This window comes from Antechinus flavipes, chromosome 2 (assembly GCF_016432865.1).
Source record: "Antechinus flavipes isolate AdamAnt ecotype Samford, QLD, Australia chromosome 2, AdamAnt_v2, whole genome shotgun sequence".
Lineage (NCBI taxonomy): Eukaryota > Metazoa > Chordata > Mammalia > Dasyuromorphia > Dasyuridae > Antechinus > Antechinus flavipes.
In genome coordinates, this window is record NC_067399.1 from 537,029,513 (window position 1) to 537,043,232 (window position 13,720).

The 13,720-nt window shown below is 39.4% G+C and overlaps 1 protein-coding gene across 1 annotated transcript in view; it reads right to left on the reverse strand.

Moving 5' to 3' along the window:
• The window catches only part of CORO2B (coronin 2B), a 233,933-nt gene that overhangs the window by 12,071 nt on the left and 208,142 nt on the right, over positions 1-13,720 (reverse strand). Inside the window, exons 5-9 of the mRNA XM_051980781.1 lie at positions 9,520-9,684; positions 7,949-8,065; positions 6,015-6,119; positions 3,174-3,270; positions 1,075-1,187 (exon numbers count right to left, since the gene is read on the reverse strand). Coding sequence (XP_051836741.1) covers positions 1,075-1,187; positions 3,174-3,270; positions 6,015-6,119; positions 7,949-8,065; positions 9,520-9,684 — 597 coding nt within the window. The remainder of the gene's footprint in view (positions 1-1,074; positions 1,188-3,173; positions 3,271-6,014; positions 6,120-7,948; positions 8,066-9,519; positions 9,685-13,720) is intronic.

Consider the following 13,720-nt stretch of genomic DNA (forward strand, 5'->3'; position numbering starts at 1 on the left):
AATTTATTGAATAAAACAAGCATTTCCATAACATAGTATGATAAAAAAAGATGATCGTACATGAAACTGCAAATCTGCTATGTACAATTTGCTATTCCTCTCAAATATACAACAAAAAAAGCATGTAAATTTCTTTTGTTTATTGTTTATGCTTTTCACTTTTCCACTCCATTAGATTTGGCTTCCAATTCAATTAAATTTGAGAAATATTCCTTAATTGCCTGCTAGGTACCATTGACACAAAGATGTAGCCAGTAGTCTCTGCCCTCAAAGAGCTTACATTCTATACAAACAGAGGGCAAGAAAAATTGAAAGAGAAAGCACTGTTAACTGAAAGAATAAGGGAAGACCTCATGAAGGAGCTGACACTTGAACTTGAGAAGACAATGATTCTAAAATGGAGGGATAAGGAGAGTGTGCATCCAGGAATTAGGGAGGAAAGGAGCTACCTATCTAAATACACCAGATCTGAAGACAGAGTATCTAACATAACACTGTTTGACTGGAACATAGCCAAAGAGAATAATAAAATATAAAAAAGAATAAAAAATAAAGCTGTTTATTTCTTGAGTTAGAACCATCACGTGGAATCCCTTAAAAAAAAGGCTAAGAAATTGGTATTTTATCTTATAGAAATTGGGGAGGCACTAAAGATTTTGTTGCTATTGTAGGGTTTGTTGTTTTTTAAGTTCTGCCTTCCTAGATAAACTATAAGTTTCTTGAGGGCAGGGAATATGGGTTATACTTCTTTATCTGCCACAGAAATAGCAGATATAAGCACATAGGCACTCAGCAAAGACTTGTTGCTTCACCAATAAATTTCCATAATGTGAAAAGGCTGCTAGATCTTGGGAAAGCCATTTCCTAAGTCTAGGAGAGTTCATATGTGTCAATGGGTGCCCTTACCCATACCACTTGATTATAAGCCCTTTTAACTCAAAAATTATGTATTTCGATTTTTCAGTATCTGCACAGTATCTGAGCTGTTTAACACATCTAACTTAGTAGATATTCAAGTTTTGACATGTTGATTGTCTGATGACCTCTCTTTCCTGCGACAGAAGCTATACTTACCCTCCGAGGCACAATCATGGAGATGGGCTCAATCAAGCCTTTCAGGGTCACTAGCTTGTAGAACCGGAATACTTCACAAGCTGACACATCCAGACCATGCTTGGGCATCACCCCTGTGGAAGGAGAGCATAAACATTTATGTCCAGTGGAATCCCAGGCAGATACATGTCCTGTCCCATCTCCTGAGTGTGGGCAAAGGAAGAAGTGGAAGTGAAGGGGAGAGAACTGTTCTAAGTTCTTGAGATGCTCACCCTCACCAGCAAAAGTGCAGGAAGGAGTGCTTGGATCCTTATCTGGCTAGGCTATCACATGATGAGAACCCATTTCTAAGTCAGAAGCCACCAGAAATTCTTTCAATATCCACTTCTCCAAGCTGGTCTGACTGGAATCATAGAATTTCAGCTCTATGAGGACTCTGGGAGATTATTTAATCTAAAACTCTAGTTTAACAGATGAGGAAACAGTGGCACAGAGAGGCTGATGAACTTATCCTTAGACACACAACTAGTTAGTGACAAAGTTATGATGGCTATCAACTTCTCAAAGTAAGCACTTTACTAGATTGTAAGATAAGAGTCAGGACAATATCTTACTTAATCTGTATTTTCTCCTGTGCCCTGCACATTGAAAGCACTTATTTAATGTTTTGTGAATAAAGAGATGGATTTTTATGAATTTATGAATAAATAAATGGATGGATGGAAGAAAGAATGAATGAAGTTCTCCAAAGATCTGTATATTTGAAGGGCTATGCCCTAGGTTCTGTGGACAAAAAAAAAAAAAAAAAATTAAAAACATATTTTAGATATATTTTAATCTTAAAACAAGTCCACAATTTTTTTTTCCTTATGCTCTCTGAAGGCTCAGCATATATATAGTATTCAATTTGGAGTTAGGAAGACCTAAGTTCAAATTTAGCCTCAGATATTAGCTGTGTGACCTTGGACAAATAATTTAATCTCTATTGGCCTGTTTTCTTAACTGTAAAATGGGAATCATAATAACATCTGTTTCTCAGGAGCATTTGAGGATCAAATGACATATTTGTAAAGTGTTTAATACAGTGCCTTCCTGCACATATTAGAATCTGTATAAATTCTAGTTGGTTGTTGTGTATGTATATTTGTGTGTATAAGACTGAAGGGTATGAAAAAGAGAGAAGAGGAATACTTATAAAAAGAGATGAGGGAGAGAAAAAAGAAAAGAAGTAGAGGGAGTAGGGAGAAAGAGATGGGACACACATCAAGAAAGGCCTCTGGAAACTGTTCATGTGCTCAGGATACCCAGTAAAAGTCTTTTTTTTTTTTTCATTCCTTAGAAAAATTCATATGATTCTAACATTCACCAGTGAAAGGAAAACCAGCTCCCAGGGAAGAGTCTGCTGGTCCTGTAAATTCATTTTTGACACAAAAAGCTCAATAGTAGGAACTTAAGTGAAATAATAAATCGGAGACAGAGCTAAAGCAACTCTTAGGTGACCTGCTTTAATGAGGCTATGGCATTCTGGCAATGAAGTGCAGTGAGAAAAGCTTTTGATTTAGCATTTGAGGCTTTGAGTTCAAATCTTGTCTCTGACTTGTGACTTGTGTGACCTTGGAAGGTCAATTCCCCCTTGGACTTGTCCCCACTCACCCCCTGTAAAATTAGGGAATAGAATGAAAGAGCCCCTTCCAGTTCCAAATCCCATAATCCAAAAATGTTATATGCTGTGTATTGATTTGATAATTTGCTTAAATAAAAACTTTGGAAGGATTTCCCAATTTCTTCCTCGCCCTAGCGCCCTATTCTATAGACAGAGCCAGTCCAGTCTGAGCATGTAGCTGTATGTCCATGGACAAAAATATCATTTCAAGTGTTCTAGTTCTATAAAATGATAAGTTGTAAAGAGGGAATTGCTAGCTGCATTGGTAGAAGTGATTTCCTCATCTGGAAGTTCCCTAACCCAGTGAAATCACAGATTCTATCCCTATCTCTTCTGAATATACAAAACAATATACAGCTGTACTCCCAGTGATTTGCCCCTGGCTTGGTTCAGAACTTTGACTGTTTGTTTTGTGTGACTTTGAGAAGGGGCTGCAATCCACTGTGGAAGCTCTTACCGAGACCTTTCTGTGGGGCTGGGGAGCGGAACTCCATGAGGTAACTTAGATATGGCTTCTCTGATCCAATCTCGTAGTATCTGATATTTCCATCTCCCTGCAAAGCAAAAACAAGAATGAGAAATGGAGAAGGAGAGGAAGAAGGAGAAAGGTTCCATATTCACATCAGCTGGCTTAGAGGAAGATCTGAAATTCCCATTCCCAACTTTAAATAACCTGAAGATACAAGACACAAAATGTTGGCAGAATGGGAGAGGACTTAAGTCATTCTAGACAACTGGCTGCAGAAATTTATAGAACAAATTAAATTTGGGGAACTGAAAGATATCTCCTACTTTGCTAAAAACTAGAACTGGACCCCTACTCCCATCCCTTTAGGCTCAGATTTAGGTGAATATATTTATTTCTGAGGCACTGGGAAGTCCTAATGGGACTTAGCAAAATACAACAGCTCCGAGACTTTAAATCATTTTTTAGGACATTATCCTTTCAGCTTAAGGTTTCATTACCTGATAAAAGTATAACCACCCCTATTCCACCCCCATGCAGCCCCTGGGTTCAAATCTTAATTCCCCTATTTACTATTTGTATGACTTACATGAGTCATAAGATCTATTCTCTGGGCCCCAGTTTATAAGTAAAATGAAATAGTTGGAATAAATGGTCTCTAGGTCTTTTTCTGATCCTATGGAAAGAGTAATCTTCAGACTGTCACTAGTTATTTGTACCTTAGTGAGAGTAAGTTTTAAATCCTTTTCTGAGAACAGGATTTGAGTAAGGAATAAGGGAGAGAATGTGAAGATGGTGATGGGAGTGAAGATTCTAGGAGCACAATGAAAAGAGAAAGAGAAAAGAACAGGGATGCCCGAGACCAATAAAAACATACAATTTTACAAGAGTTAGCTGTGTCCTTCCTTGAGAAAGGGGCATATTCCTTGGGAAGATCAGGATTCTCCCCATTAGCTTTTTGTAGGGAGATACAAGTGATGAGAATATCTGACCCGAGTAGCTTACTTCCCAAAGAACAGGAAAATCCTGCTTATATGAAGGTGCTTCCAAATTGCTAATAATCTGATGACTTCCTTTAGGATAGGAGTGTGTGAAGAGACTGTGGGGCTCAGGACATGTTGACTATCCCCTGCTTCAAGGTAGCCCAGCCAGAGAAATCTTGTCTCTGATCCTCTGCCCTCATTTGTGACAGAGCCTGGGAACCTGGAGATCACCCAGGAGATGATTAGAGGGGCGTACTCTTCTCCTCAGGCTAAATAGTTTGAACAGGTCTGTACCACTCACTTGGTAATTAAATATGCAATACCTCATAATAATTCTCTGACTGTTTTACTTGAATCAAGCATTATTTGCCTTTTTATCTGTCATTTCTCCAACAAGAATGGAAGTCTCTGAGGGCAGGTTTTGTGTATTATATTCTCTCTCAGCATCTAGCATAGGGTCTTGCATTGAAACAACTTAAATGAAGTCATATCCTTCTGACATTTGGAGTCAGAGCACTTGTGTTCCTAAGTCCTTGTCCTTTATCTCTCAAAGAAGGAAGCTATTCCTCTTTGGTTTGTTGAAGGAAAAGCCCAAATATACACAAGAGAGACCACCAATCAGAATGTCTCCCATCATTTAAGTACCAAGGCTAGGAAGTTATTATGTCTTGCCCTGTCTACCAGCCCTAATGATCCAGTTTCCCTTAATCCTTTGCAAATTACAAAAAAAGAAAAATGGCCTCAACTTTCCCTGTCTCATAGTCCTACCACGCAAATAAAGCTGGAATTAAATTTATGTTTATGTTTAGCACCTATCTTCTTCCAGGACTTGTTTCCTCCTGACTTCTAGGAAGTTTTATGCTGGCAAATGTTTAATAACTAGATCTCCAGAAAAAAACCATTTACATGTAACATACTTTCGGTTTAATGTGCATCATCATCATTATTATTTTTCTATCTTTTTCTTCAGTCTAGACTATCAGCAAAAGAATAAATCATGCCCTCTTATTTTTTGTTTGGTTTTTAGAGTTTGTCCATTTCCAAATTATAAATACTCCCACTTATTTAATAGTCAACTTTTTTTCAAGTTTGAGGTGGTTCTAACCCACCCTTTCTATTAGTCCTTTAGGGAAGAGAAGAATCTGGATGAGTTGATGTAGCTAGAATTCTGAGTGAGCTTGGGACACTTCAAGGTGTAGATATACAGCTCTGATGCTGGGGAAAAGCAAATATTCTTCTTTGTTTAGCACCTAGAACTCAGATTGAGGGCCACATATTAGGCAGAAATATTTGGAGATTTTATCCGTAGACAGAATGGAAATTCACATATGAGGTATGACTTGAAGAACCCCAGGAAAGTCCCTTTGCTCCTAAATCTCTCCTGTTTACTATTTTATCACAGTACCTAAAATCTTCCTTGAAATGCTGTTTGCCCAGGGTAACCAATTGCATCTCCAGGTTGCTACTGAGGTGTGATTGAGGAGCCACCTAAACTAAAAATACTTCCTAAGTCTTTCTCTGATGTCTGAATTTTGCTCCTTCAAGAAGATCTCTTTGGGTTAAGCATTGCCCTCTCAGGCAGGTCCTCTTTCGAATTCACTTTTCTCTCACAAGGAATAACTTAGTATGAATGAATTTATCAAAGAACAAAGTTAGGAGAGTTTAGATGTTGATGCTTTAAAAGGAGATGGGTGCCGGCGTGGTGGCTAAAATACTGAAGGCAAAATTTATTGGTGGAGGAGAGCTTGCACTCCTGGGGATGTCCCTGCTTGGTAGCAGGCAATGGGACCTTCAGTCACCTCACAAGATCAAGTACATCTCACTTATTGTGGCTTTCCATGGATATTACCTTTCCTGCCAAATACAGCATGTGTGTATCAGCATCGTAGAAGGGAAACAGGAGTCCAGAAAGACCATCTATCTCTTCTTCGATTAGAGGCATAGCTAGATCTTCCTGTACAGAAGGAGGTAGCATTAGCTGGTGTTCCAGATATCTCTGCACTCATCCATCAATCTATCCATTCATCCATCCATCTATTCAACAATATTTCTGTAGATAATATATCAGTATAGCATATCAAGTTAGACATTAGTGAAAATACAGAGTTTAGATAATCTCTGCCTCTGGAGAGGCAGAAAAGAAATAAACAGAGGTAACTAATACAATATTCTATGGAAAGTCCATTAAAAAGTTGCAAAAAAAATGCTAAAGGAGATCCAAGGAGGAAGGTCATTAACTATAGGTGAAGCAAAGAAGAAAGGCTTTACAGAAGATGTGGCACACTGCAAATGCTATAAAATCCATTGCTGCTGCCCACCTTGCTTGTGCTAGGGGACACAGGGCAAATTTGCTATACAAATCTACCCCTGCATTGATGCTCTTACCTTGCCCCTATCATAGAATGCTGTCATTTAGTCCAATTCCCTCGTTTTCCATGAGGGGCAACCAAAACCCATGGGACTTTGGGTGAATTGTCCAAGTCATATAGCTAATTAGGGAGCAGTGTTTAAAGAAAAAGTGCTGAGTTTACAGCTGAGAGTGATCTGGGCTCAAATGCCACCTTAGATACTTACTAGCTATTTAACTCACACTTACTGACCTCATCTACAAAACAAGCTATTTCACAGAGTTATCATAAGCTCAAATGAGATATTGTATAAAGAGCACTTTGTAGACCTTAAAGTGCTGCAAATATTACAGTTAAAGGAAGCCCTAAAATTCGGATCTCTTGGTGCCTAGGCTGGCCCTCTCTCCACCATACTGGATTCCATTGTGTTCTTTGGGGGCCCCCCAAACTGCCTTGTCTTCAGCCTATGTCATTCTCTCCATGGTTTGGCTCAAAGAAATCTTCATACTCAGCATCCTGCCCCACTTGCCTCCAGGACCCAATGAGAAGAAGGTATTTGTGCTAGTTGTGGATGGGCAGAAATGAGCCGTGTAACTCCAAGAGCACAAAAAATATGGCAGTGTAGTAAAAAATACAACACTGAGAGGAAGAAGACCTGGGTATAGACTATTTGACTCCTACTGACCCTCCAAAAGGTGAGGGACAGGGGATGCCAGTTTCCCTAGATCCTTCAAGCCTTCATGAGGTCAACCAGCAGAACAAGTTAGAGATATAGCTAAATGATGTTAAACCCTAAAGAGGAACTCTTGTTTCTGTGAAGAGAAAAGAGCACTGTGTTTTGGACTAAGCATGGAAACGCTGGATCAAACAGAACTGTATTCATTTCTATTTGCTATTCCCAAGGAAATTTCTGGGCTAGCCCCATCTGTTATCTTGGATTTTTCATTCTCCCATCTCTGTTGTACAGTTAGACCCCAGTTTAGGGTCAGGTAAAGAAGTCATCAGTAAGAAGATCTGAGTGTGGGTCTATAATTACATTATAAAGTCAAACTACTTTTTAAAAAAATTATTTACCATTTCATATTATCCATACCTCTTTCTTCATTGGGTTACTGTATGTCATTTGAGAATTAAATTGGATTCTTGATCATTTTGGATTTGATCATTCTTCTCTATATTATAAATGTTAGCCTTACATCTTATTCTAGCATAGCCATCTTCCTCAACCTTCCTTGGACTTTCCAAAACATGTGGCACCCATTTCATAGAAATGATAACTGAGGCTCAGACCACCCAACACTTTTTCAGAAGCTCAAAGCCCCCAGAACCCAGAAGTTCCAGTTCTGAGCCATGCGCTCCATTTCTCCTTTCTCCTGAGCAGATAAGGTAGGGGCATAGAAGGAAGAATCCAGAAGCCCAAAGGAAACCTACTGACCTGGTCCCAGAGGGCAATTTGCCTGGTGTTCCACCTGGAAACGCCTGTGGTGAGGAGCCGCTTCATGTTGCCAAGGAATACCACCCGATTTACTCTGTGGTTCTTACAACTGGCTTCCTGAAGAGGACGGAGGAGCAGGGAGATAAAGACAAAGCCTAGAGGAGACCGAGTTACCCACTAAGAGTCATGGGACCTCCAGCCCTACGTGCTAGTGGCTCCATAGTGGCTTAGGAAGGTGGGGGTGGAGGGTAGCTGGAGGAGGGAGGGTCATCATGCAATGAGTGCACAGTGCTCCCCTCCAATGAAGCGACCATGCAAAGTGGTCCTCCCCCCTTCCCATCCCATCGCTACTTCTCTCTGGAGCTCCATGTTTCCTAGGATCATCAGATAGGAGTTTTAGAGTTGGCAGGGACCTCAGAAACTGTCTAATCACACCCATTTTACTGATGAGGAAACCAGAGACATTAAGTGAGTTTCCTAGATTCACACAGGAAATTATTGGCAAAGCTGGGTTTCAATCTCAGGTCCTCTTGTTCCAATCTAGGCTCTTTTTATTGTACTCATTTTACAAATGACGAAACTAAGCCTTGGAAAACCTTCACCTGACTACTTTTTCCTTTATCCTATTGATACTTAAATATTTCTAAGATCTGTGATTACCTCAGTGTAGGTGTGTCCTCCACTGAGGAAGATTACAACCTAAGATTGATGTAGTACTTAGTAGGTGATAAATAATTGCTGGTTGATTGGTAGACAAAGTTGTTTTTGTCAAAATATCCATCACTAGCCTAGTGATAGGCAGTTAGCCAGCTGAGGGCCTTTCCAAAAGGCAGGATCAGCCAAGGGTTTGCATTTCTTTGGCAGAGCCTTTGAGAACATAAGGTCTTCTCGATATCATGTTAAGTAATAGATTTAGGACTTAAGGATTAAACATGTGTCTACCCCCCCCCCTTTTTTTAGAGGTAGGAGAGAAGCTTGGTGGGAGGAGGGAGGCTGAGGAGTTCCTGCCCCGACCTACATCCTTAGGGGTGACCCTGGCCACCCCCGATATTGCTTTCAGAGAATGAGAACACTCTTGTATAGAGCCTAATCAGTTAGTAGGTTCTCCACAGATATTTTCTGATTGAGTGGATGAGGTCTGCCAAAAATACTGCAGCCTGCAAGGAAGGAAGCTAGCCTCTGAAGGCAATGTCTATACTAAGCCTCAAGAATTAGGCCAGAGAAATTCTGTTTAGGGTGATGAGGGAGTTGGTGTGTGTGTGTGTGTGTGTGTGTGTGTGTGTGTGTGAAAAATCTATACTATACTGTTCTACAGACTGCACACTTGTGGGCACATCTAACTAGTGCCCTCCCATACCTGGGATTAGTTATATGCCAACCCAGAATGATGTGGAGCATATTCCATCAGTCAGATCTGCCCCAGCTAGCTTAAGTCAGTGCAAGAGTAGAGGGAAGGGAGGGGGAAAGGAGAGTAGGGACAGATCAGTCAGAGTTGATCTTCCCCTCCCCTGTACCCCTCCCATATCATCCAGGGTCATGAAGATAATTTTGAGCAGGGTAGAGCTCAGCACCTGGAGCACTCGGCCAGAACGGGGCTCAATCACCCTCAGCTTCTTGTCCTTGCAGGTGGTGGATAGCAGGCTGCCATCTGTGTTGAAGGACATGCAGAGGATCACATCTGTGTGGCAGTCAATCATTTTCACCGGCTCCCCAATATCCAGGTTCCAGATGAGAACCTGTAGGGAGTGATAGATAAGACAGACAGACAGACAGACAGACAGACATGGAAGTTAGGCCCCTGATCCTGCTGATTTTGAGGAATCAAATAGCAATAATCATTGTGATTATAGAAATAAAAAAATAATAATGATACCTTGTGACACATGTAATAATACATATACATATAATATCATTTGCTTTCTATACTTCCCAGAGCATCTTCACATCCATTATTTAATTTAATTCTCAAACCCTCTTGTGAGATAGACAGAGAAAGTTATTATTATCCCCATGTTGCAGATGGTGAAATTGAGGCTTAGGTAGATTAATAGACTATAATTAAGGTCATAAAACAAGTTGGTGATGAAAATGGGAGTAGAAATCATATCTCCTGATTCTTACACTACTGTTCTATTATATTCTCTACATTACAAGTTCTTAATCAGGATCCACAGTCCTTCCTGAATCCATAGATAGATTTCAGAGGGGTTCATAAAGTTGGATGGGGAAAAAATTTACATCTCTATTTCAATATAACTGGCTTCTTTTGTAGGTAAAAGGGAAGAAGGAAAGAAGAATGGAAGGATGGAAGGAAGGAAGGAAGGAAGGAAGGAAGGAAGGAAGGAAGGAAGGAAGGAAGGAAGGAAGGAAGGAAGGAAGGAAGGAAGGAAAGAAAGAGGGATAAGAAGGAAGGAAGGAAGGAAAGGAGGGAAGGAAGGAAAGAAAGAAAGAGGGAAAGATGGAAGGAAGGAAGGCATCAAGTATTTATTTTGTGGTTGTACACTTGTTTGAATCATATCTGACTCCACATGATCCAATTCGGGGATTTTCTTGGCAAAACTACTGGAATTGCTTTGCCATTTCCTTCTCCAGTTCATTTTCTAGATGAGAAATCTAAGGTAAACAGGATTAAGTGGCTTGACTGGAGTCACACAGCTAGTAAGTATCTGAGGCCAGATTTGAACCCATGAAGACAAGTCTTGATGATTCCAAGTCCAGTGCTCTATCCACCCAACTGTGCCAAAGAAGTGCTTATTAAGTGCCTATTATATGCCAGGTATTATACTTTACAAATATTATCTCATTTGATCCAAACAACAGATTTGGGAGGAAAGTACTATTATTATCCTTATTTTTCAGTTGAGGAAATTGAAGCAAACAGAGGTAAAATGGCTTATTAGCTATGTCACTTAGTTCAGGGTCATACAGGTAGGAAATATCCATGACTAGGGTGGAACTTAGGTGCCCCTTTCTCCAAGTTCAGCATTTCACTCACTGTGCTTGTTGTATTCCTAAGTTTTTTATTTCATTCTTTTAGAAACATTATTCATAGGATTTACTGCCCAAAGGGTCCATGACACAAAATAGGTTAAGAACCCCTACCCTAGGTAAAAGCTCAACTTGGTCAACTAATCAGCCCAAGATTGCAGAACCTGGGACTTGTACTGCTAGGCTGCATACCTTTGGGTACTGAATGGAAGAATTTCAAGGTGCTAAGGGACCCCAGAATCTCCACTATTAAATCTCCTTGTGTTCCTCCAACTTGTGATAGCAGAACTTTTGAGTGGGGCCATCCACTATTGCCACATTCCACCTCTGGAGAGTTCTAATGGTTAGGAAGTATTTCCTTCCATCAAGCCTATATCTACCTTTGCAACTTCCATTTATTGTTCCTAATACTGCCATCTGAAGCTGATAAGTAGCCCTTCTTCCTCCCATCCCAAGTGCCCTTGAATTCAGTTATCATGATCTTTCTTTTCAAGCTTTCTCTTCCTGCTCCAAACATCCCTCATTCCTACAGCTGATACTTATGGGACATGACCATGTAACCTATTTTCATCAAGTTGATCACACTTTCTCTAGACACTGCTGCTCTTGAATGCCCTTCCTAAAATGCTGCATTCAGAACTGTCTGAAATGTTTCAAATGTGGATTGGCTGAGGCTGAGCAGAGTGGGAATATCCCCTCCTTACTCCCCTTTCTTAAAATGGCCCAAGATCCTTTAGCTGTTCTTGGTTTCCATATTAGACATTTGACTCACATTGAGCTCACAGTCTACTAAATAATACTAAATAACAGCTCCCCCACCCCCCGACTCCCTGCCCCAAATCTTTTTCAGAGTAACTTATTTCTGGCTATGCCTTCCTTATCTTGTACTTGTAAAATCTATCTATCTATCTATCTATCTATCTATCTATCTATATATATATATATATATGTATATGTATGTTTAAAACTCATGTATAGCTTTCCATTTATTCATATTACAAATTTTACTCTATTAGATTCAAACCACCAGTCTAGACTGTGATCTAGAACTTTTGGGGTCCTCATCATCATCCAATGTGTTAGCTAAACTATCCTTCTTAATCTCTTTAAAAATGTTTATTTTATTCTGAACTTAAGAGATAAAACAAGTATTTCTATAACATACTAGAATAGAAAAAAGGTGATCACACCTGAAATTGCAAATCCATTAAGTACAACTTGCTATTCCTTCTAAATATATAACAAAATTTTCCTTTTTTTTCTTCTTTCCTTGCCTGCAGCATAGAGATGGCTACCATTAAGCACAAATATGTATATACATAAAATCAACCTGGACATACTTCTATTTATCAATGCTCTTTCTAAATTCAGATAGTGTTTACTTTGGTGGGTCCTTTTGTAGTTAATTTGGGTATTTATAATTGTCAAAATGATTTTGTAGTCTTAAGTTGTTCCTAAAAGAATATTGCTGTTACTGTATACAATACATACAATGTTTTCTTGGTTCTGCTCATTTTGCTCTTTATTATTTCACACAAGTCAATCCATGTTTTTCTAAGATCATCAAACTCATCATTTCTTATAGCACAGCAATACTCCATCATGATCACATACCACAGTTAGTTTAGCTATTCCCCAATTGATGGATATCCTTGCAATTTCTAACTCTTTGCCACTACAAAGAGAGCTAGTTTCTTCTCTTTTCTCCATTCTCAAGAGCTGTAGGTCCTATAATCTATAATAAATACCAGTGCCCTTCTGTTGCCCCCAGAATTAAATATAAAATGCTGTTTGGCACTCAAAGTCCTTCATGACCTAAGTCCCTTCTACTTTTTCAGTCTTTTTATACCTTACTCCCCAATATGTACTCTTTGATCCAATGGGACACTAGTCTCCTGTTCCACAAATCAAATACCTCTGGGGATTTTTTTCTGGTTGAGTTACATGCCTATAATGTTCTCTCTTCTCTTCATCTCCAAAGGCCCAACTAAAATCTCATCTTCTACAAGAAGCCTTTCTCAAGTTTAATTCTAGTGCCTTTCTTCTGCTAATTCCCCTCCCTCATTTATCCTGCATATTGTTTGTTTGTAGTTATTTATTTGTTCTTTTTCCCATTTGACTGTAAGCTTCTTGAGAGCAGGGATTGTCTTTTTGCCTTTTTTTTTTTTTTTTTTTTTTTTTGGATTCCAACATGCTTAGCACAATGCCTGGTACATAGTAGATGGTTAATAAATACTTATTGATTGACTGACATTAGCAGGCTTCTTAATGGAACAGCGGAATGCACAAGTACTGCATTCTTTATTCATGATTGCAAGAGTTAATGCCTGGGCTGGGAATGGGGAGGAGGGGGGAGGGGAAGGAAATAAATAAATAAATATGTTGGGCATGTGCTGGATTTCCATATCCACCAACTATGTTGGTTTGTTAGATTGGGTTCCAATGGGAAAAATTTTAACTCCTTGTGAGAATCTTCAAGGTAACAGACTCAGTTCCTGGTCCTGACACTATAATTAGTTAGTTGTGACAAATACTTTAACATATTTAACATATATTGGTCTACCTGCCATATGGGGGAGGGGATGGGAGGAAGGAGGGGAAAAATTGGAACAAAAGGTTTTGCAATCGTCAATGCTGAAGTATTACCGTGCGTATATTTTATAAATAAAAAAAAATAATATAAATTAGTTAGTTGTGAGTCCTCTTAAAGTGATTATTCCTCTCTCTAGGGCTCAATTTCCCCAACTAGAAAATGGGGAAAAATAACACTTGTCCTGCTTCCTT